General features: G+C 43.6%; 1 protein-coding gene across 3 annotated transcripts in view; it reads left to right on the forward strand.

Annotated features, from left to right (window-relative positions):
• PLA2G4F (phospholipase A2 group IVF) overlaps positions 1-25,463 on the forward strand; it is a 490,195-nt gene that overhangs the window by 185,919 nt on the left and 278,813 nt on the right. For all 3 annotated transcript variants that reach the window (XM_040410952.1, XM_040410953.1, XM_040410954.1), the window contains exons 8-10: positions 13,994-14,160; positions 14,262-14,375; positions 14,466-14,503. In XM_040410952.1, coding sequence (XP_040266886.1) covers positions 13,994-14,160; positions 14,262-14,375; positions 14,466-14,503 — 319 coding nt within the window. The remainder of the gene's footprint in view (positions 1-13,993; positions 14,161-14,261; positions 14,376-14,465; positions 14,504-25,463) is intronic.

The following is a 25,463-nucleotide window of genomic DNA, read 5'->3' on the forward strand; positions in this document are numbered from 1 at the left end:
AATTTTCAAAAATTAAACAGGGTATGTATGTTTGATGGGTATCCCATGCCCTGGGTAGACGAGCTGATTGAGAGGTAAGGACAAGCCCGGTATTTTCTGTTTTGGACCTCACCAAAGGGTACTGGCAGGTACCCTTAACGGAGGCTGCCAAAGAGAAAACGGCCTTAATCACACTGGAGGGGTTGTAACAGTATAAGGTGATATCCCTTTGGCCTGCATGCCCCCCCCCCCACTTTCCAAAGACTAATAGACATTGTGCATTGTGCTGCGACCACATCGTCGGTATGCTTCGGCTTACCTTACGATATTGTTATCCACATTACCGACTGGGAAAGTCACCTGCCCAGAGTGCAGGCTGTAGAAGACTCCCTTCGAAAAGCTGGACTAACCGCTAACCAAAAAAATGTGCAATAGGGTTAGAGACAAAATACCTGGGGTATGTCATTGGGCGCGGAGTGATCAAACCCCAAGTAAACAAAATAGAGGCGATAAGAAATTGGCCCTGACCTGTCACCACTGTGTACTTTGGTTTGGTTCTTGAATCAAACAGCGGTGTTTATTCACACATTGGTGTATAATAAAATGCAGATAAGGTGTATCACAAAACACAGGTGGCTTGGTGTTTGTTCACACACAAGGGAAGTCCATAAACAATAAAAGTCACCTTTTCTCCTGGGTGTTAATTCACACCCTGTTAGCAGTTCAGCCTCATCAAGTCCAAAGGCGGCCTGTTCGCCTTTAGAGGAGCCTGAGTCCTCCAGCCCGGCTCAAATCTCAAATCCCAGCCCAACCCTCAGTTCACATTACACAGACTCCTGAGCTCCACTCTATACTGCATCCGCTAGTCCTTACTACCAGAGCAAATCCCCACTATATATATATATATATATATATATGTATATACACACTCACCTAAAGAATTATTAGGAACACCATACTAATACGGTGTTGGACCCCCTTTTGCCTTCAGAACTGCCTTAATTCTACGTGGCATTGATTCAACAAGGTGCTGATAGCATTCTTTAGAAATGTTGGCCCATATTGATAGGATAGCATCTTGCAGTTGATGGAGATTTGAGGGATGCACATCCAGGGCACGAAGCTCCCGTTCCACCACATCCCAAAGATGCTCTATTGGGTTGAGATCTAGTGACTGTGGGGGCCATTTTAGTAGAGTGAACTCATTGTCATGTTCAAGAAACCAATTTGAAATGATTCGAGCTTTGTGACATGGTGCATTATCCTGCTGGAAGTAGCCATCAGAGGATGGGTACATGGTGGTCATGAAGGGATGGACATGGTCAGAAACAATGCTCAGGTAGCCCGTGGCATTTAAACGATGCCCAATTCGCACGAAGGGGCCTAAAGTGTGCCCAGAAAACATCCCCCACACCATTACACCACCACCACCAGCCTGCACAGTGGTAACAAGGCATGATGGATACATGTTCTCATTCTGTTTACGCCAAATTCGGAACTCTACCATTTGAATGTCTCAACAGAAATCGAGACTCATCAGACCAGGCAACATTTTTCCAGTCTTCAACAGTCCAATTTTGTTGAGCTCGTGCAAATTGTAGCCTCTTTTTTCTATTTGTAGTGGAGATGAGTGGTACCCGGTGGGGTCTTCTGCTGTTGTAGCCCATCCGCCTCAAGGTTGTGCGTGTTATGGCTTCACAAATGCTTTGCTGCATACCTCGGTTGTAACGAGTGGTTATTTCAGTCAACGTTGCTCTTCTATCAGCTTGAATCAGTCGGCCCATTCTCCTCTGACCTCTAGCATCCACAAGGCATTTTCGCCCACAGGACTGCCGCATACTGGATGTTTTTCCCTTTTCACACCATTCTTTGTAAACCCTAGAAATGGTTGTGCGTGAAAATCCCAGTAACTGAGCAGATTGTGAAATACTCAGACCGGCCCGTCTGGCACCAACAACCATGCCACGCTCAAAATTTCTTAAATCACCTTTCTTTCCCATTCTGCCATTCAGTTTGGAGTTCAGGAGATTGTCTTGACCAGGACCACAACCCTACATGCATTGAAGCAACTGCCATGTGATTGGTTGACTAGATAATTGCATTATTGAGAAATAGAACAGGTGTTCCTAATAATTCTCTCTCTGTTTACACTTGCACTGACACAGGTGATGATTATTATATATAGTTGATTGCCACTTGTATATTATACTATGTTATTGAATAACCACAATACCTGGATGTTTTTTACATGAATATCTGTACTGATTATACTGTCTTCCAGGCACAGTGTTTTTCTCATTTATATATGAGATATTTTTTTGCACATTTTCTTGTATAATTTATCAATTGTCACTTATGTATGTTAATTCGATATGACCACATAAATACCCACAGTTTTATATGATGCATTGCTTGATAATAGTCCCAGCAAGTGGACTGAAACGTCGCAAGGGTGAATAAAGATCCACATTTTTTCACCTACGGATGTGCTGCGGTGTCTTTACTTTTTCTGCATTATACACCTTGGTAAGGTGTTTTCACCGCTGGCACCCATTGATCTACCACCAGGTGTGCTGCCCTGATCCTACGTTGTCTATATATATATATATATATATATATATATATATATATAGAACAAAGAAATCGGACTGCACTCCAGTTGTATCTTCAATGAAAAAAGGTTTATTCACCCATAGGTGGCACAAGCGACGTTTCGGCTCGCAATATGCCTTTCTCAAGCCGAAACGTCGCTTGTGAGCCGAAACGTCGCTTGTGCCACCTATGGGTGAATAAACCTTTTTTCATTGAAGATACAACTGGAGTGCAGTCCGATTTCTTTGTTCCGTATCAGTGGGTAAGCACCAGTTACCATACTCGGACAGTGCACCCTCTTTACTTGTTTTCTGGCTTGGTGGTGCTGCTGGTAATTTTTTTCCTTTTTATATATATATATATATATATATATATATATATATATATATAGCAGAAGGACCCAGCTACGCACGGGTATATTTAATCTATTTCATTTTAGGTTTCCGTGTGTCGTAAAAAGATATCAACAGTTTCCCCTATAACATGGTAACATAGTACATGAGTCAAAAAAAAAAAACATTTGTCCATCCAGTTTGGCCTGTTATCCTGCAAGTTGATCCAGAGGAAGGCAAAAAAAAAACTGTTAGGTAGAAGCCAATTTTCCCCACTTTAGGGGAATAAAAAATTCCTTCCCGACTCCAATCAGGCAATCAGAATAACTCCCTGGATCAACTACCCCTCTCTAGAAGCTATAGTCTGTAATATTACGCTCCAGAAATATATCCAGGCCCCTCTTGAATTCCTTTATTGTACTCACCATCACCACCTCCTCAGGCAGAGAGTTCCATAGTCTCACTGCTCTTACCGTAAAGAATCCTTTTCTATGTTTGTGTACAAACCTTCTTTCCTCCAGATGCAGAGGATGTCCCCTCGTCACAGTCACAGTCCTGGGGATAAATAGATGATGGGATAGATCTCTGTACTGACCCCTGATATATTTATACATATTAATTAGATCTCCCCTCAGTCATCTTTTTTCTAAAGTGAATAACCCTAATTTTGATAATCTTTCAGGGTACTGTAGTTGCCCCATTCCAGTTATTACTTTAGTTGCCCTCCTCTGGACCTTCTCCAGCTCTGCTATGTCTGCCTTGTTTACAGGAGCCCAGAACTATACACAGTACTCCATGTGTGGTCTGACTAGCGATTTGTAAAGTGGTAGGACTATGTTCTTATCACGGGCATCTATGCCCCTTCTGATGCAACCCATTATCTTATTGGCCTTGGCAGCAGCTGCCTGACACTGGTTTTTGCAGCTTAGTTTGCTGTTTATTAAAATTCCTAGATCCTTTTCCATGTCAGTGTTACCGAGTGTTTTACCATTTAGTATGTACGGGTGACTTGCATTATTCCTTCCCATGTGCATAACTTTACATTTGTCAGTGTTAAACCTCATCTGCCACTTATCTGCCCAAGCCTCCAATCTATCCAGATCCCTCTGTAGCAGTATACTGTCCTCTTTAGTGTTAATTACTTTACACAGTTTAGTGTCATCTGTTGAAATTTATACTTTACTATTCAAGCCTTCTACAAGATCATTAATAAATATATTGAAGAGAATAGGGCCCAATACTGCCCCCTGAGGTACCCCACTAGTGACAGTGACCCAATCTGAGTGTGTACCGTTAATAACCACCCTCTGTTTTCTATCATTGATCCAGTTACTTACCCACATACAGACGTTTTCTCCCAGTCCGAGCATTCTCATTTTATATACTAACCTTTTATGTGGTACAGTGTCAAATGCTTTGGAGAAGTCCAGATATACGACATCCATTGATTCGCCGCTGTCAAGTCTAGAACTTTCCTCCTCATAGAAACTGGTTAAATTAGTTTGGCATGACCGATCCCTCATGAAGCCATGCTGATATGGCGTTATTTGCTTATTTTCGTTGAGATGCTCTAAGATAGCATCTTTCAGAAAACCTTCAAACAGTTTACCCACAACAGATGTTAAACTTACCGGCCTATCGTTTCCAGGCTCTGTTTTTGGACCCTTTTTGAATATTTGCACCACATTTGACATGCGCCAATCCTGTGGGACATTCCCTGTCAGTATAGAGTCTGCAAATATCAGAAATAAGGGTCTGGCTATGACATTACTTAATTCCCTTAGGATACGGGGTGTATGCCATCCGGTCCTGGCTATTTTTCTATCCTACCTCTACAGTACCCGCCACTTTAACAATGACCTCCAAAGTGCCTGCCCCTTTAACATTGACTTCCACAGTGGCCACCCCTTTAACATTGACCTCCACAGTGCTCCCTTTTAACAATGACCTTCAGAGTGGCCACCCTTTAACAGTGCATGCACCTTTAACAGTTACCTCCACAGTGCCCGCCCCTTTAGCATTGACCACCCCTTTAACAGTGACCTTCATAGTGGCCGCCCCTTTAACGGAGACCTCCACAGTGACCGCGCCATTTAAAAGTGACTTTCCCTGTGACCGCCCCTTTAACAGTGACTTTCACAGTGACCGCCCCTTTAACAGTGACTTTTACAGTGACCGCCCCTTTAACAGGGACCTTCATAGCACCCGCCCATTTAATAAGTGACCTCCACTGTGCCCACCCCTTTAATAACAGTGACCTCCATATTGCCCGCCCCTTTAAGCAGTAAAGAAAAATGGCTGGGTTGTTATGGAAACCTGGAGTAAAACTGTGTTTGTAACAGTTGGGCTTTTAAGAGAAAGACTTGCAGGCTTGTATTGGCTAATGTGGGTTATTTTTGGGGACTATCTCAGGAACGGTACGTCCTAGAGAGCTAAGACCCGGTCTAAAATCTTCCCGGACACCTGATGTACCTGTGTGCCAAATTTGGTGAAGATCGGCCCAGTTGTTTGGTCGCGCATAAAGAACGTCTAGACAGACAGACAGAAACTCATTTTTATATATATGAGATATATACAGTCAGGTCTATAAATATTGGGACATTGAAACAATTCTAACATTTTTGGCTCTATACACCACCACAATGAATTTGAAATGAAACTAACAAGATGTGCTTCAACTGCAGACTGTCAGCTTTAATTTTAGGGTATTTACATCCAAATCAGGTGAACGGTGTAGGAATGACAACAGTTTGCATATGTGCCTCCCACTTGTTAAGGAACCAAAAGTAATGGGACAGAATAATAATCATAAATCAAACTTTCACTTTTTAATACTTGGTTGCAAATTCTTTGCAGTGAATTACAGCCTGAAGTCTGGAACGCATAGACATCACCAGACGCTGGGTTTCATCCCTGGTGATGCTCTGCCAGGCCTCTACTGCCATTGCTTGTTATTGGGGCATTTTCCCTTCAGTTTTGTCTTCAGCAAGTGAAATGCATGCTCAATCGGATTCAGGTCAGGTGATTGACTTGGCCATTGTATAACTTTTCACTTCTTTCCCTCTTTGGTTGCTTTTGCAGTATGCTTTCGTCATTGTCCATCTGCACTGTGAAGCGCTGTTCAATGAGTTCTGAAGCATTTGGCTGAAATATGAGCAGATAATATTGCCCGAAACACTTCAGAATTCATCCTGATTCTTTCATCAGCAGTCACATCATCCATAAATACAAAAGAACCAGTTCTATTGGCAGCCATTCATGCCCATGCCATGACACTACCACCACCATGCTTCGCTGATGAGGTGGCATGCTTAGGATCATGAGCAGCTCATTTCCTTCTCCATACTCTTCTCTTCCCATCACTCTGGTACAAGTTGATCTTGGTCTCATCTGTCTATAGGATGTTGTTCCAGAACTGTGAAGGCTTTTTTAGATGTCGTTTGGCAAACTGTAATCTGGCCTTCCTGTTTTTGAGGCTCACCAATGGTTTACATCTTGTGGTGAACCCTCTGTATTTACTCTGGTGAAGTCTTCTCTTGATTGTTGACTTTGACACACATACACCTACCTCCTGGAGAGTGTTCTTGATCTGGCCAACTGTTGAGAAGGGTGTTTTCTTCACCAGGGAAAGAATTCTTCGGTCATCCACCGTCTTTTGGTGTTGCTGAGCTCACCGGTGCGTTCCTTCTTTTTAGGAAAGTTCTAAACAGTTGTTTTGGCCATGCCTAATGTTTTTGCTATCTCTCTGATGGGTTTGTTTTGTATTTTCAGCCTAATGATGGCTTGCAATGCTGATAGTGACAGCTCTTTGGATCTCATCTTGAGAGTTGACAGCAACAGATTCCAAATGCAAACAGCACACTTGAAATGAGCTCTGGACCTTTTATCTACTCATTGTAATTGGTATAATGAGGGAATAACACACACCTGGCCATGGAACAGCTGAGAAGCCATTTGTCCCATTACTTTTGGACCCTTAACAAGTGGTAGGCACATATGCAAACTGTTGTAATTCCTACACCGTTCACCTGATTTGGATGTAAATACCCTCAAATTAAAGCTGACAGTCTGTTTGTTTCATTTCAAATCCATTGTGGTGGTGTATAGAGCCAAAAATGTTAGAGATGTGTCGATATCCCAATATTTATGGACCTGACTGTATAGTCTTGATAAAGACTGCATTGAGCAGTTGAAACGTTGCAGAGGGGTCAATAAAGGGTCCACCGTTTTTGACTTTATCTATTGGAGTGCTGCCTCATCTTTTGGATATATATCATCTATTTAGCTGTTGAGCCAGCGGCTTGGAGGATTTTGCACCTGTGGTCTATTGGACTAGTGCTGCTGTTTGAATTTTTGTTTGTGTGATATATATATATATATAAACTTCAGGAATGGGGATAACATAGGATGGCCCATCCTATGTTATCCCCATTCTTGAAGTTTATATATATATATATATATATATATATATATATATATATAGTAGATGAAAAACGGACAGCACTCCAAGTAAAAGTAGATGGTGTTTATTCACCCATGTGGATGGCAACGTTTCAGCTCATACAAGAGCCTTTGTCAAGCAATGAACACAATACAAAAGGGGGTATATATAGGCCAACCCCTATGACATCACAATGTGATCAATTATCAGCCAAATACAATAAAGTGCAAATAGTGCATATGTGATACATAAAAACATAAGTATATCAGTGTACAATATATCAATAAATCAGTGGTGTATGTCAAATACATTATAAAATCAATGCGTAATCGCAATAAAGTGCATAAAGGTAAATTGATGAATCAATAAACAACAGGTGTATCCTGGAATATATAATAAGTGGGAAGGACAAAACGATGCTGCCAAAGGGAGGAGGAGCAATGACATACCCGATGTCGCTCGATGCCACACATGTCGATAGCCGCCACGTCCAGCGTTCAGGTGGATGCAATGCGCAGGCGCCAAGTCGCGTGAGGAATAAGATGTAACTTCCTCAAATGACGTAGCCGGCGCATGCGCATGAGTATCAAAAGCTGTGTCGGCCATCTTGAAAGTGGTAAAAACCTCACATGGGAAGAAACGCAGACAATAGACCGCAACAAGAACGCGATATAGTGTGATCTCCCCACAAGTCACAGTGGGGGTATGCACAGAATAACACTACTTAAATCAAACAGAAAAAAGGTTACTAATGATGATCACTGTGTGTGCGCATAGCCTGACAATGAACAGAGTAGCGCAAAACGGAAACAGTGCCGTTCACCTAATTGTGTATCCATAAGGAACAAAGAGAAACAAGTGCATGAGAAAATGCAACATGCTTCCCCAAGTGAGCCATCTGAAGCAATACACCCAGCAGCAATCATGCTGCGGGCATGCCACAAAAAAGCCCACGGTTCCCCATGGACACACATGTCATATAGGACACGCAGTAAACAATGCAATATACCAATTATATAAAAATCTGAAAAAAGTATGACCACAGCAAAAAACAACAAAAACTCTATATGGAAACATGTAGGCAAATACAGAGCATCTCGAGTACGTCTCACTTCTCCAACCTGCAGCATCATTCTTGTCTGTGTAAAAGAAAAAAGAAGAATAGAAATAAGAAACTGGCTTAATGGTGTTCAAAATACACTAAATACCCTCAAAAAATAGACACATATCGCATATATAACAATTGTGGGGGCAAACTACTCCACTAAACATATAACCCCGGGTTGTAATCTGCATTGAGACCATTGGGTCTCAAGCTGTTGAGGGTATAAATCCAAAAAAGCTCTCTTTTTCTCAGGATCAACACCCTGTTACCCCCACGTCTGGGCATGGGAATATGGTCAATGACCCAACATTTAAGATCTCTTTCGGAGTGTTGAAGCTCCGTAAAATGTTTGGCAACAGGGAGGTCCTTTCTTTTTTTGCGTATTGACAATCGATGATTGTTCAACCGCGTTCTGAGATCCGTCGACGTTTCACCCACATATAATAATTTACACGGACAGATTAAAACGTAAATTACATAGTTTGAATTGCATGTAAGGTGGAATCGGATAGGGTAAGAAACTCCAGTGGTAGGATGGACAAAGGTAGAACCCCTACCCATGTATTTGCAATCAATGCAACACAAGCAAGGGAAACTACCCTTGCCATGTGTAGTTAAAGAAGTTTGAACAGACTTGGACCTAGGCCCAATGTCCGCTCTGACAAGTTGATCACGTAGATTCCTAGATCGACAGAAAGAGAAGAGGGGAGGGGATCTAAATTCTAAGATCTCACTGTGACACCCACCCAGAATACCCCAATGACGCTTGATAATGCGATTGATGGCCTCACTTTGCTCTGTATATTTGGAGATGAAGGGTATCCGACAGACGGACCTATCGGACACCCTCCTCTCCAAAGTGCTGCTCCTGTCTACACCACAGACTTTTTGTATGTGAGACTCCAGGAGCTGGGTGGGATATCCCCTATTCTGAAATTTCTTGGACATGTTGTCCAAGGCCAGATCAACCTGTTCAGGTTCAGAGACAATGCGTTTAACTCTAAGAAATTGAGAAAAAGGCAAACTTTTAAGCATACTCCGGGGATGCCCACTGTTAAAACAAAGAAGGGTGTTTTTATCTGTGGGCTTGGTGTATAACCGTGTATGCAGCTTGCCCTGATTGAAAATGACCGTGGTATCCAGGAACTGCAATTCAGTCTCAGAATGTACCAAGGTGAATTGAAGGTCCCTATTGACACTATTGAGAAATAGATGAAAATCATCAAGTTGGGCAACACTACCTGTCCATATGAGGAAAATGTCGTCGATGTATCTCCACCACCGCAGCAAATGGCTGCGGTGGTGTGATACAAGGACGACATCCTCCTCAAAGCACCTCATAAAGATATTAGCATACGTAGGTGCTACGTTAGATCCCATAGCCACGCCCCTTTGTTGTTGAAAAAACGTGTCCTGGAAAAGGAAATAGTTGTATCTTAAGATGATCTGTAGTAGATCAATGATAAACTGTCTAGCCGCCGTGGAATAAGATGAAGAACCTAACATACGTTCAATGGCACCAATACCCAAATCATGATCAATCGAGGTATATAATGAGGTGACATCGAAAGATGCCAGGTGGACCTCATGGACACCAGTAAGATCAATCTTATCCAGCCTACACAGGAAATCAGTCGTATCCTGTATATACGACTCCGCCCCTGTAGCAAAATCATGCAAGACCTTATCAAGGAAGTTGGCAATGCAACTAAAGATGGAGTCCGAACCGGACACAATCGGGCGTCCGGGTGGATCAACAAGCGACTTGTGCACTTTAGGAAGAATATATAAAACAGGTGTGACCGGATGGTCAACAGTAAGAAAAGTGCACAAGTCCTCATCAATAGTGCCAGCCAATCTGGCCTCAGCCAAACATTCCTTGATAAGTCTAGCTATGCCAAATTTGGGGTCAGCCTGAAGGACCGAATAAACATCCTTGTCATCCAGCTGACGTAGAATCTCACTGATATATTTACTGGTGTCCATGACGACGACAGCGCCACCCTTATCCGCAGGTTTAATTGTCAAAGAAGGGTCCTGTCTGAGTTGGTCAAGTGCTTCAATCTCCACCTTAGAAACATTAGGATGTTTAAAAACATGATCCTTACAACTCAATTTATACACGTTTATGTCAGCAGTGACAGCAGAAATAAATGCATCAACAGAGGCCTCATTGACAATGGGGGAAAAATGGCTCTTAATGGACAGATCGAGGCGTCTCAGGGAGAACTCGCTAGCCTGAGGCGCCGCGATCCGTGCCCTAGTGTTGAACCATACTTTTAACTTGATTCTGCGAAAAAATGCAGATAGATCAGAGTCCAGATCAAACCAGTTAGGGGAAGAAATGGGACAGAAAGAAAGTCCTCTATTAAGAACACTCACTTGTGCTGGGGTGAGCATCCTACTGGATAAGTTGATGACAGTCACTTCCTCTTGTTCACCAGAGATTTGCTGGTCTGAGCTCTGGTTTTGTTGATTCTGGACACAGTTGGTTCTACGGTGTCTACGACCTCCTCTCCTGGTCCGACCACGTTTTTCCTTTGTGTGTCCACATTGTTCCCTAAAAAAAGAGTAGACGCTGCAACAGTAGCTGGTGTATTCCTTTTTCTCTTTCTTGGATCTTTAAAATTGGAATTCATGGTGTCAGCCTGCCAAGTATACACCGCATCCTTTTTATAGTCATCGGAGTCACGATTCCATTTAGATCTTTTGCCTTCCTCCAATTCGGTTTTAGCACGTGCCACATGAGCCAATACGTTGTCGCTGAACAATGCATATTCCTCACTGGACAAGGATGACCGTAATGTGAGGTCAATCTCAGCCGTATCATTGGCAATGGTGGATAATTCCTGTTGCAAATACTGGATATTTAGCAGGATAAAATCAAGTGAATACCGATTGGATAGCATTTTAAACTTCTTGCAAAATGATGCATTGTGTGAGAATAAATTAGGTCTCAGATTGGACCGCATGCCACGTGGAATTCTCTGCATTTTGAAATATTCACCAAGCGTGGTCATGTGTAGCCGTAGTGAAGCCGTCTTTTTGGACAGGAACTCGAACTTCTTTTTGAGCTCATGAATAGAGGGGGTGTTCAAAAAAGCAGCATCTCCCCCAATGTCATGCAATATGCGATCGGTCTCCTCCTGGGAGTACATAGAGCCACATGGGAAATCAATGTCCGTCATAGTGAAATGTCAACGGACAATAATCACAACATATGAATAAAAAATCCGTGCTCAGCCACCCAAGCGATATGAAAAAAAGAAAAACAATGGCGGCACCGGAAGAACAACACAAAAGGGTGCTATGTCCAGGGATGTAGCAGCTTACCCCGTCAATAGTAGATGAAAAACGGACAGCACTCCAAGTAAAAGTAGATGGTATTTATTCACCCATGTGGATGGCAACGTTTCAGCTCATACAAGAGCCTTTGTCAAGCAATGAACACAATACAAAAGGGGGTATATATAGGCCAACCCCTATGACATCACAATGTGATCAATTATCAGCCAAATACAATAAAGTGCAAATAGTGCATATGTGATACATAAAAACATAAGTATATCAGTGTACAATATATCAATAAATCAGTGGTGTATGTCAAATACATTATAAAATCAATGCGTAATCGCAATAAAGTGCATAAAGGTAAATTGATGAATCAATAAACAACAGGTGTATCCTGGAATATATAATAAGTGGGAAGGACAAAACGATGCTGCCAAAGGGAGGAGGAGCAATGACATACCCGATGTCGCTCGATGCCACACATGTCGATAGCCGCCACGTCCGGCGTTCAGGTGGATGCAATGCGCAGGCGCCAAGTCGCGTGAGGAATAAGATGTAACTTCCTCAAATGACGTAGCCGGCGCATGCGCATGAGTATCAAAAGCTGTGTCGGCCATCTTGAAAGTGGTAAAAACCTCACATGGGAAGAAACGCAGATAATAGACCGCAACAAGAACGCGATATAGTGTGATCTCCCCACAAGTCACAGTGGGGGTATGCACAGAATAACACTACTTAAATCAAATGGTCTCAATGCAGATTACAACCCGGGGTTATATGTTTAGTGGAGTAGTTTGCCCCCACAATTGTTATATATGCGATATGTGTCTATTTTTTGAGGGTATTTAGTGTATTTTGAACACCATTAAGCCAGTTTCTTATTTCTATTCTTCTTTTTTCTTTTACACAGACAAGAATGATGCTGCAGGTTGGAGAAGTGAGACGTACTCGAGATGCTCTGTATTTGCCTACATGTTTCCATATAGAGTTTTTGTTGTTTTTTGCTGTGGTCATACTTTTTTCAGATTTTTATATAATTGGTATATTGCGTTGTTTACTGTGTGTCCTATATGACATGTGTGTCCATGGGGAACCGTGGGCTTTTTTGTGGCATGCCCGCAGCATGATTGCTGCTGGGTGTATTGCTTCAGATGGCTCACTTGGGGAAGCATGTTGCATTTTCTCATGCACTTGTTTCTCTTTGTTCCTTATGGATACACAATTAGGTGAACGGCACTGTTTCCGTTTTGCGCTACTCTGTTCATTGTCAGGCTATGCGCACACACAGTGATCATCATTAGTAACCTTTTTTCTGTTTGATTTAAGTAGTGTTATTCTGTGCATACCCCCACTGTGACTTGTGGGGAGATCACACTATATCGCGTTCTTGTTGCGGTCTATTGTCTGCGTTTCTTCCCATGTGAGGTTTTTACCACTTTCAAGATGGCCGACACAGCTTTTGATACTCATGCGCATGCGCCGGCTACGTCATTTGAGGAAGTTACATCTTATTCCTCACGCGACTTGGCGCCTGCGCATTGCATCCACCTGAACGCTGGACGTGGCGGCTATCGACATGTGTGGCATCGAGCGACATCGGGTATGTCATTGCTCCTCCTCCCTTTGGCAGCATCGTTTTGTCCTTCCCACTTATTATATATTCCAGGATACACCTGTTGTTTATTGATTCATCAATTTACCTTTATGCACTTTATTGCGATTACGCATTGATTTTATAATGTATTTGACATACACCACTGATTTATTGATATATTGTACACTGATATACTTATGTTTTTATGTATCACATATGCACTATTTGCACTTTATTGTATTTGGCTGATAATTGATCACATTGTGATGTCATAGGGGTTGGCCTATATATACCCCCTTTTGTATTGTGTTCATTGCTTGACAAAGGCTCTTGTATGAGCTGAAACGTTGCCATCCACATGGGTGAATAAACACCATCTACTTTTACTTGGAGTGCTGTCCGTTTTTCATCTACTATTGACGGGGTAAGCTGCTACATCCCTGGACATAGCACCCTTTTGTGTTGTTCTTCCGGTGCCGCCATTGTTTTTCTTTTTTTATATATATATATATATATCACACAAACAAAAATAGTATGGGCCATACTATCATCTAATTTACTTTCCAAAAAACTGTGACGGAGACAAGAGTGATTGTATGTGGTGGTATTATTAATACACTGCAAATGAAGCCTAAATTTTAACATTTTTCATTGTTCAGGGAACTGCATATTAAAATTGTCTGTACCTGGGTCTTATGAAAAACAGATAAGTGCTCCATTAAATCAATTTCAAACTGAAGAAGTGGGCAAATTTGTTTTCCATGCTGACAGTTATATGAGTCCACATCTAGATGTCTCCCTTTTAAAGACTATGAGAATAGCACAGGTATGTTACTCATAAAAAGTGCTGTCTAACTTCTATTAAAGTTTATTTTTTACAATGAATATGTATTTATGTTCCATATGTGTATGTCACATTTTGTTAAGAATGACATGGCACCTGAACTTGACAAGCAGACACTATTTTTGGGTAAAGGATCTGTTCAGTTGTCATCACTTCCTAACGGGCCGGAGACTGACATTGATCTACTTTTGTCCAAGGTGAGATCATTTTTTAAAATATTTTCTATCTTCAATATGTTTATGTATCATAAATGCATGGCACTATTATTCTGTTTATTTTTTTTCTAGAATCACATCGTCAATATGAGTATGACAAAAGAAGAATGGTCAGTTCTTTAAATTCCTGAACAGAATGCTTCTACCAAAATGATTACATTTTGTTATGACTTAATTTATTTAACCTCTTAGTGACCACCAATACTCCTTTTTAAATCGGTCAATAAGGGGCCTTAGGCTGCACCACCGCCTATTAATGGCAGCCCAGTGAAAGCACTGCACGGGTCTCCTGTGCAGCGGAGAGCGGGAGCTCAGCTCTGACGTTAGAGCCGCTCTCCTACTGTAACAGCTTGGTGCAGCAGTAGCACCGATCTAAACTGTTTAAAGGGATTCTGTCACCAGGTTTCACCCCTGTCAGCTAAACATATGCTGATGTTCAGGGCCTCATCAGGATTCCTAATGTGGGCTTCTAAATGTGATCCGTAGCCTTATTTTGCTAAAAAACAGGTTTTACTAACCTGTCGCTCAAAGAAATAAGGTGCCCAAGGGGATGTCAAGGGATGCAAGGTGCCGGCCGCACCCACCGCCGTTCGTGCCCAGCGCCGCCTTTCCAGATTTCTGCACCGCCTCCTAATCCTCTGTGCCGCCTCTCGCTCTCCCTCCATCCCCCCTCCTCCTGCTGTAAGATATAGCGCGTGCGCACAGGGCTCTGAGAGGCTGGCGCCAGAGTGCAGGTCATACCTGGGTTGAGCAAAGTGCCGGCGCATGCACACTTCGCTTTAAGAAGCCAAATCGAGAAGTCCGCACGGGCGCACCAGGCAGAGCCCTGTGCGCACGCGCGAGATCTTACAGAGGGAGGAGGGGGGATGGATGGAGGGAGAGCGAGAGGCGGCACAGAGGATTAGGAGGCGGTGCAGAAGTCTGGAAAGGTGGCGCTGGGCACGAACGGCGGTGTGTGCGGCCGGCACCTTGCATCCCTTGGGCACCTTATTTCTTTGAGTGACAGGTTAGTAAAACCTGTTTTTTAGCAAAATAAGGCTACGGATCACATTTAGAAACCCACATTAGGAATCCTGATGAGGCCCTGAACATCAGCATATGTTTAGCTGACAGGGGTGAAACCTGGTGACAGAATCCCTTTAACCCTTTACATGCTACGATTAATGGTGCCAGCCGCATGTAAGCAGTTACAGAGGGAGTGGACTTACATCGGCACCCCGCAAATGAGATAGCTGGGTGCCGATGCCTCTGCAGCAGGCCAGAGCCTAGTTTAGGCCTCAAAATTGCAATGAAAATATGCTTTTTTCAGATGAAAAAATACTTTCCAATTGAATAGAATTGCAAAAATAAAATCTACACAGAATTGTTTCTTTTTGCTTAGTCGAAAATCAATGCAAAAAATGCACCAAAATGATACGCAACTGACAATACTAGCTAATTCCTCAGGCCGATGTTAAAAGCTGAGAACTTTGCCAATATCTTCCAGTCAGGAACATATCGGAGCCCCTCATGCACCACGTCACGCATGTTGTTGTCTGTGGAGGAATTGCTCCCCCGGTTATAGACACGCTACAGTGTCTGGGTTTGGAGCATTTTCACCCATTTAGGCCACTTTTTTTCAGTGAGTTTTTTTGTCTTTTTGCTTAGTCGCCAGCAAAAAAAAAAACAGAATGAAAGCGATCAAAAAGTATTATGTCCCACAAAAATAAAAGCCCTCACATTCGTTCACATTTTTGAAAGGGTTTTTATTGTGCAAATGTAGTAAAACTTATATGTATTTGAATCGTACTGACTCAGAGAATAAAGTTATCTTGTTATTTATGTCGAAAAAAGAACGCCACAAAATGTATAACTTTAAAAACTCAGTGGCAGTATTGTTGTTTTTTCCTATTCCCCTGCCATAAAGAGTTTGTAAAAGTTAATCAGTAAGTTATGTGTACCCCAAAATGACAACATTGAAAACTACAACTTGCCCTCAGACGGCTACATAGATGGAAGAATGAAAAAACGTATAGCTCTTTGAAGGTGACAATGAAAAAAATAGCTTGGTCAGTAAGACCCAGATCAGTCTGGTCACGAAATAATAATTAAAAAAATAATTTTACTAAAAGAACAACAAAAAATAATCCACAATCATAGTAGTATTTTTATTAGCAGCAGATTCATACAATTATGCAGCATAGCAGCACATTTATATACCTCCATTAATGTGTGACATCATGCAAAAATTAAAGGGGTTTTCTAAATTTTGTAAAAACTTAGTTAAGGCCTAGTTCACACTTCAGTGATTTGGTCAGTGTTTCATCAGTGATTGTGAGCCAAAACCAGCTGTAGAACAGCTGTTTTTTTTCTAACAATCACTGATGAAAAGCAACTTAATTAAACAATTAATTAAACAACTTTTCTTTTAAATATGTCTTCACTCCATTACCACTTGGTCTGCAGTGTTTGTCGTCACTGTTTACATAATTCCTGCAGTTAGTCAATGGCCTACTGATCATGTGTGCATGAATGGAATATGACTAGTAAGGACAGTGGTCATGGAATTGATGAAAGCAGGTCCAGCAAGTCCAGCAAGGATCAGAGCAGCAGCAAAGGACATTTAAAAGATGATTACTTTTTTTTGTTTTATTAACTTTACACAGCTCCATGCTCTGGGTTAAGTTTTTACAAATTTTGTAAAGCCCCTTTCAAGAGAAACAAAAAGAGACCCCCACACTTAATAGTGTAGTATTTTAAACATACAAAAAGTACATAGTATTATAGTTTGCAAGGCTGAAAAAAGTCATCTGTCCATTCAGTTTAGTGTGTTAGGCTAGTTTCACACTAGCGGCAGGGGAGTCCAGCAGGCTGTTTCGGCGGGTGAACAGCCTGTCGGATCCGTCTTGCCGCTAGTTCACGTGTGCCCCCGGACCCCCGCTCCGTCCCCATTAATGCAGTACTTTTAGTCCAGCTGCTTCTCGCCGTGCACTGCCGTCACACGGGGGCACATGTGAACTAGCGGCAGGACGGATCTGACAGGCTGTTTACCCGCTGGAACAGCCTGCCGGACTCCCCTGCTGCTAATGTGAAAGTACCCTTATCCTCCAAGTTGATCCAGAGGAAAGCAAAAAAAAAAAACTGTTAGAAGCCTATTTTCCTAATTTTAGGGGGAAAAATCCTCCCCAAATCCAATCAGGGAATCCGAATAACTCCCTGGATTAAAGACCCTTTTGCAGAAATCTAGTAACTATAACCTGTAATATTATTACACTCCAGAAACTCTTTTAATGAATTCACCATCACCACCTCCTCAGGCAGAGAGTTCCATAGTCTCACTGCTCTTACCATAAAGAATCCCCTTCTATGTTTGTGTACAAACCTTCTTTCCTCCAGACGCAGAGGATGTCCCCTCATCACAGTCCTGTCCTGGGTATAAATAGATCATGGGAGAGATCTATGTAATGACACCTGATATATTTACATGGTCATTAGATTTCCCCTCAGTTGTCTTTTTCTAAACTGAACAACCCTAATTTTGATAATCTTTCAGGGTACTGTAGTCCACCCATTCCAGTCTTGTTCACAGGAGCCCAGAACTGTACACAATACTCCCATGTGTGTCTGACTAGTAATTTGTAAAGTGGCAGGACTGTGTTCAAAAGTATTGACTTTTTTCGAATTTTGGTGCCTCACAACCTGGAATTAACATGGATTATTTCAGGATTTGCATCATTTAATTTACAGAACATGCCCACAACTTTGAAGATGTTTTTTTATTTTTTTATTGTGAAGCAAACAACAAATAGGACAAAATAACAGAAAAAGTCAATGTGCATAACGATTCACCCCCCCTAAAGTCAATACTTTGTAGAGCCACCTTTTGCGGCAATCACAGCTCCAAGTCGCTTTGGATAAGTCTCTATGAGCTTGCCAAATCTTATCACTTTTTGCCCATTCCTCCTTGCAAAACTGCTCCAGCTCAGTTGGATGGTTTGCGCTTGTGAACAGCAATCTTTAAGTCTGACCAAAGATTTTCTATTGGATTGAGATCTGGGCTTTGACTAGGCCATTCCAACACATCTACATGTTTCCCCTTAAACAAGTCAAGTGTTGCTTTAGCAGTGTCTTTGGGGTCATTGTCCTGCTGGAAGGTGAACCTGCATCCTAGCCTCAAATCACGTACAGAGTGCTACAGGTTTATCTCAAGAATATCCCTGTATTTAGCACCATCCATCTTTCCCTCAACTCTGACCAGTTCCCCAGTCCCGGCTGCTGAAAAACATGGTGTTCTTTGGGTTATGTGATGTGTTGGGTTTGCACCAAACATAGCGTTTTCTTTGGCCGAAAAGTTCAATTTTAGTCCCCTCAGACCTGAGCACCTTCCTCCATACATTTTGGGAGTCTCCCACATGCCTTTTCGCAAACTCACAACGTGCCTTTTTGTTTTTAGCTGAAAGTAATGACTTTCTTCTGGTCACTCTGCCAGAAAGCCCAACTCAATAGAGAGTACGGCTTATTGTCGTCCTATGTACAGATCCAGACTCCAATCTCTGCTGTGGAACTCTGTAGCTTCTCCAGGGTTACCTTAGGTCTCTGTGCTGCCTCTCTGATTAATGCACTCATTGCCCGGTCCGTGAGTTTTGGTGGGCGGCTGTCTCTTGGCAGGTTTGCTGTTGTGCCATGTTCTTTCCATTTGGTTATGATAGATTTTATGGTGCTTCTAGGGATCATCAAATATTTGGATATTTTTTTATAACCTAACCCTGACTTCCCAACAACATTGTCCCTTACTTGTTTGGAGTTTTCCTTGGTCTTCATAGCAGTGTTTGGTTAGTGATGTCTCTTGCTTAGGTGTTGCAGCCTCTGGGGCCTTTCAAAAAAGGTGTGTATATGTAATGACAGATCATGTGACACTTAGATTGCACACAGGTGGACATCATTTCACTAATTCTGTGACTTCTGAAGGTAATTTGTTGCACCAGGGCTTTTTATGTGCTTCCTAACAAAGGGCTTGAATACATACTCACATGCCAATTTTCTGTTTTCTATTTCTAAACAATAGTTTTATTTATATATTTTTCTCATTTCACTTCACCAACTTAGACTATTGTGTTCTGATCCATCACATAAAATTCAGATTCACAAAACATTGAACTTAAGGCTGTAATGTACCAAAATACACCCCATATTCTTACTGGCCTTGGCAGCGGCTGACTGACAATGGTTTCTACAGTTTAGTTTGCTGTCCACTAAAATTATTAAGTCCTTTTCCATGTCAGTGTTACCTAGTGTTTTACCATTTACTATGTACAGGTGATTTGCATTATTCCTTCCCATGTTTATAACCTTACATTTATCATTAACATAGTAAAATTGCTAGTCAGTGGCACAGTGGGTTCACATCCACTGATCCGTGACAGTACTCTGAGGCCATGGACTCTGCTGGTCATCCCAAGACCACCGTTCATGATCTTTTACAGGAATTAAAGTGCCAGAGTGAACGACTAGACGTATTGATGTAGTTCATGCAAAATGTTGCTGCTCGCTTGGATACAGTCTCTCCTCCGGGCACAGCAGGGTTGCCAGTCACTCCTCCACCTGCTATGATGCCACTGGTGATTCCGTAACAGAGTGCCGCCGCAGTGCAACTTTTGCTGCCAATCCGGTATTGTGGTAATTCAAAAAAATGTTGAAGATTCCTTAATCAGTGCCTGATCCACTTCGAGTTACATGGGCAGAGGTTCCCTACGGAGTAGTCCAAGGTTGCCTTCATCATATCCCTGCTGTCTGATGAGGCCCTTGCCTGTGCAAACCCTATTTGGGAACGTGAAGGTCCAGAGACGACTAATCTGCAGTCCTTCCTGACTCCTTCCGGATAGTCTTTGAGTCCTCCGCTCCCTCAGCCCTGCTACATCTACGTCAAGGTTCTGCGTCTGTGGGTCAGTACGCCATCCAGTTCCGTACCATGGTGGCCGAACTTGCGTGGAATGATGTGGCTCAACTGGCAGTGTTCTGGGAGCGTCTTTCTGACTGTATTAAGGACGAGTTGGCTGGGCGCGACCGCATGTCGTCATTGAATGACCTAATTACATTGGCTACACGGATTGATGTGCGTTTCGGGGAACGCTCTAAGCAGGTCGCATGCACCTCATCTGGCTCCTTCATTTAAGAGGCCGGTCCTTCCAAAAGCATCCGTTCCTCTTAAAGAGCCCTTGCAGATTGAGCACCTTCGATTGTCTGAACAGGAATGTTTACGCCGTAAGGCAGAGAACCTGTGTTTGTATTGTGGAGGCAAGGCTCACTTTGTGCGTAATTTCCCACAGAAGCCGGGAAACACCAATGTCTAGGATCAGTTGGAGAGGTGGTCCTAGACAAGGAGAAGTCCTCTCCGAAACTTTTAGTTCCGGTGACTCTCACACAATTGAGTCACACTGTGCCTGCATTCCTGGACTTTGGGTCAGCCGGTAACTTCATCCAGCAAGCTCTGGTCCTGCAATTCCAGCTTCCTACCTGCTGTCTCGAAAGGCCTCTGTCAGTGGCTTCCGTTAATGGACTGCCACTTCCTGAACTAGTGATCTCTGTGACTAAGCCCCTTAAGCTGCAAATTGGGGTTCTGCATTCCGAGATGATTTCCTTTTACGTGCTGCCAGTGTCTGTGAATCCGGTGATCCTCGGTCTTCCGTGGCTGCGTCAGCACTCCCCAGTTCTGGACTGGGACTCCGGTCACATTCTTCATTGGGGATCATCCTATCATTCCACCTGTCCGACTGGCTTCCTCGCCTCCTGTATCAGTAGAGCTGCCTGGACTCCCGCAGCAGTACGCTAGTTGTTGATGTTGATGTTTTCAGCAAGAAGGAGGTGGACACCCTGCCTCCTCATCGTCCATATGACTGTCCGATTTATCTTCTGCCTGGTGCCACTCCTCCTCGTGGTCGAGTCTACCTCTCTGACTTTCCGAGACCCAAGCAATGTCTGAAAACATTAAGGAAAATCTTGAGAGAGGGTTTATCCGAAAATCGGTGTCACCTGCCGTTCCTGGTTTCTTCTTTGTGCAAAAAAAAGATGGATCCTTGCGGCCCTGTATCGACTATCGTGGTCTGAATAAGGTCACAATAAAGAACCAATACCTTCTACCGCTGATCTCAGAGCTCTTCGACAGGATCCGGGGACGTAAGGTGTTCACCAAGTTGGACCTACATGGCGCATATAATGTTATCCGCATTCGAAAGGGCGATGAGTGGAAGACTGCTTTTAACACTCGTGACGGACACTTCGAGTATCTCGTCATGCCCTTCGGTCTGTGTAATGCTCCCGCGGTATTCCAAGAGTTAGTTAACGACATCTTCCGGGATCTGCTTTATGTCTGTGTAATTGTGTACCTGGACAATATCCAGATTTTTCTTCCTGGATTTAACCACTCACCGGAGACATGTACGTTTAATATTACAACGGTTGAGAGAAAATAGCCTTTTCGCCAAACCTGAGAAGTGCCTCTTCGGGAAAAATACTGTACTGTTTCTCAGATACGTCGTCATGGATGCCGGATTGCAGATGGATCCCGAAAAGCTAAAGGCGGTAATGAACTTGCCCCGTCCACAGGGCCTTCGGGCCATACAGTCATACAGCACTTCCTGGGATTCGCTAATTTCTATTGCCAATTGATTCAGAATTTCCATCTCCTATGATGGGGGTGATGCCAAGGACTGGACTCCTCTGAGGCAGAGGCTGCCTTCGTTCAATTAAATGAGTCCTTTTGATTCCGCACCAGTTTTGAGTCACCCCGATGTATCCTGTTAATTCTTCTTAGAGGTGGATGCCTCTTCCACTGGAGCCTGTGCCGTTCTCCTTCAGAGAGTTTCCAAGGGTAAGATAGTTACCTGTGGGTTCTCTTCCAAATTCTTCTTACTGGCTGAGAGGAACTACCGTATTGGAGACAGAGAACTTTTAGCCGTAAAACTTGACTTGTAGGAATGGCGATATCTGCTGGAGGGGGCTCAGCATCCGGTGATAATATTCACGAATTACAAAAATCTCACTTATATGCAGACAGCTTAGCATTTGAACCCTTGCCAAGCCAGGTGGGCTTTCTGCTACTCTCGCTTTAATTTCGAGTTGCACTTTGGCCCAGCGGAGAAAAACATCAAGGCGGATGCTCTGTCTAGGTCTTTTGACTTTGCAGACCAGCAGAAGGAGCCCCAATTCATTATAGATCCTGCTCGCGTGATCACAGTGGCTCCTGTCCTGGTAAGAGACATTCCTTCCGTGAGGACGTTTGTGCCTTTGGCCAAAAGAAGATGTAGCCTAACCTGGGGCTACAACTCCAAACTGGCCGGTCATCCAGGTATTCGCAAGACCATAGAACTAATGTCTCGCTACTACTGGTGGCCCACATTGTCCAAAGACTTGTATGATTATGTCTCTGCCTGCACTGTCTGTGCTCAAAATAAAATCTCCATGAGCAAACCACCTGGTCTGTTGCTACCGCTATCTGTTCCTGATGCTCCATGGCAACACATTGCTATGGACTTTATTACAGATCTACCCTCAACGGCTTGATGTACCGTGATTTGGGTAGTTGTGGACCGCTTCTTCAAGATGGCGCACTTCGTCCCTTTGACTGGACTGCCCTTGGCAGCTCAGCTTGCCAAATTGTTTGTACAACATATACACTACTCAAAAAAATAAAGGGAACACTTAAACAACACAATGTAACTCCAAGTCAATCACACTTCTGTGAAATCAAACTGTCCACTTAGGAAGCAACACTGAGTGACAATCAATTTCACATGCTGTTGTGCAAATGGGATAGACAACAGGTGGAAATTATAGGCAATTAGCAAGACACCCCCAATAAAGGAGTGGTTCTGCAGGTGGTGACACAGACCACTTCGCAGTTCCTATGCTTCCTGGCTGATGTTTTGGTCACTTTTGAATGCTGGCGGTGCTTTCACTCTAGTGGTAGCATGATACGGAGTCTACAACCCACACAAGTGTCTCAGGTAGTGCAGCTTATCCAGGATGGCACATCAATGCGAGCTGTGGCAAGAAGGTTTGCTGTGTCTGTCAGCGTAGTGTCCAGAGCATGAAGGCGCTAACAGGAGACAGGCCAGTACATCAGGAGACGTGGAGGAGGCCGTAGGAGGGCAACAACCCAGCAGCAGGACCGCTACCTCCGCCTTTGTGCAAGGAGGAACAGGAGGAGCAATGCCAGAGCCCTGCAAAATGACCTCTAGCAGGCCACAAGTGTGCATGTGTCTGCTCAAACGGTCAGAAATAGACTCCATGAGGGTGATATGAGGGCCCGACGTCCACAGGTGGGGGTTGTGCTTACAGCCCAACACCGTGCAGGACGTTTGGCATTTGCCAGAGAACACCAAGATTGGCAAATTCGCCACTTGCGCCCTGTGCTCTTCACAGATGAAAGCAGGTTCACACTGAGCACATGTGACAGACGTGACAGAGTCTGGAGACGCCATGGAGAACGTTCTGCTGCCTGCAACATCCTCCAGCATGACCGGTTTGGCATTGGGTCAGTAATGGTGTGGGGTGGCATTTCTTTGGAGGGCCGCACAGCCCTCCATGTGCTCGCCAGAGGTAGCCTGACTGCCATTAGGTACCGAGATGAGATCCTCAGACCCCTTGTGAGACCATATGCTGGTGCGGTTGGCCCTGGGTTCTTCCTAAGGCAAGATAATGCTAGACCTCATGTGGCTGGAGTGTGTCAGCAGTTCCTGCAAGACGAAGGCATTGATGCTATGGACTAGCCCGCCCGTTCCCCAGACCTGAATCCAATTGAGCACATCTGGGACATCATGTCTCGCTCTATCCACCGTCACGTTGCACCACAGACTGTCCAGGAGTTGGCAGATGCTTTAGTCAAGGTCTGGGAGGAGATCCCTCAGGAGACCGTCCGCCACCTCATCAGGAGCATGCACAGGCGTTGTAGGGAGGTCATACAGGCACGTGGAGGCCACACACACTACTGAGCCTCATTTTGACTTGTTTTAAGGACATTACATCAAAGTTGGATCAACCTGTAGTGTGTTTTTCCACTTTAATTTTGAGTGTGACTCCAAATCCAGACCTCCATGGGTTGAAAAATTTGATTTCCATTTTTTTATTTTTGTGTGATTTTGTTGTCAGCACATACAACTATGTAAAGAACAAAGTATTTCAGAAGAATATTTAATTAACTCAGATCTAGGATGTGTTATTTTTGTGTTCCCTTTATTTTTTTGAGCAGTGTATTTTGTTTGCACGGCTTAGGCTACTTTCACACTAGCGTCGGGGTTCCGCTTGTGAGCTCCGTTTGAAGAGTCTCACAAGCGGCCCCGAACACATCCGTCCAGCTACCAATGCATTCTGAGTGGATGCGGATCCACTCAGAATGCATCAGTCTGGCAGCGTTCAGCCTCCGCTCCGCTCAGCAGGCGGACACCTGAACGCTGCTTGCATCGTTCGGGTGTCCGCCTGGCCGCGCGGAGGCAAACGGATCCGTCCAGACTTACAATGTAAGTCAATGGGGACGGATCCGTTTGAATTTGACACTATATGGCTCAATTTTCAAACGGATCCGTCCCCCATTGACTTTCAATGTAAAGTCTGGATGGATCCGTCTGAAGCTACTTTCACACTTAGAATTTTTTCTACAATATAATGCAGACGGATCCGTTCTGAACGGATCCCAAGTCTGCATTATATGAGCGGATCAGTCTGGGCAGACCCCAGACGGATCCGCTCTGAACGCAAGTGTGAAAGTAGCCTTACCTGGGCATATTGTTTCTGATTGGGGAGTTCAGTTTACTCCCAAGCTCTGGAGAGCTCTTTGCCGACTACTAGAGGTTGACCTGGACTTCTCCTCCGGTTATCACCCCCAAACCAATGGACAAGGGTCTATCAGATATTGGAGAATTACCTTCAGCACTTTTTTCGGCCCAACACGACAACTGGATACAACTGTTACCTTTGGCGGAGTTCTCCTACAATAATCATGCTAGTGAGTCTACAGGGTCATCTCCTTTCTTTGTCGTTTTTGGACAGCATCCTCGTACCCCTCTTCCATTTCCTGTGTCTTTGGTGGTACCTGTG

The sequence above is a fragment of the Bufo bufo genome, chromosome 11, assembly GCF_905171765.1.
Source record: "Bufo bufo chromosome 11, aBufBuf1.1, whole genome shotgun sequence".
NCBI lineage: Eukaryota > Metazoa > Chordata > Amphibia > Anura > Bufonidae > Bufo > Bufo bufo.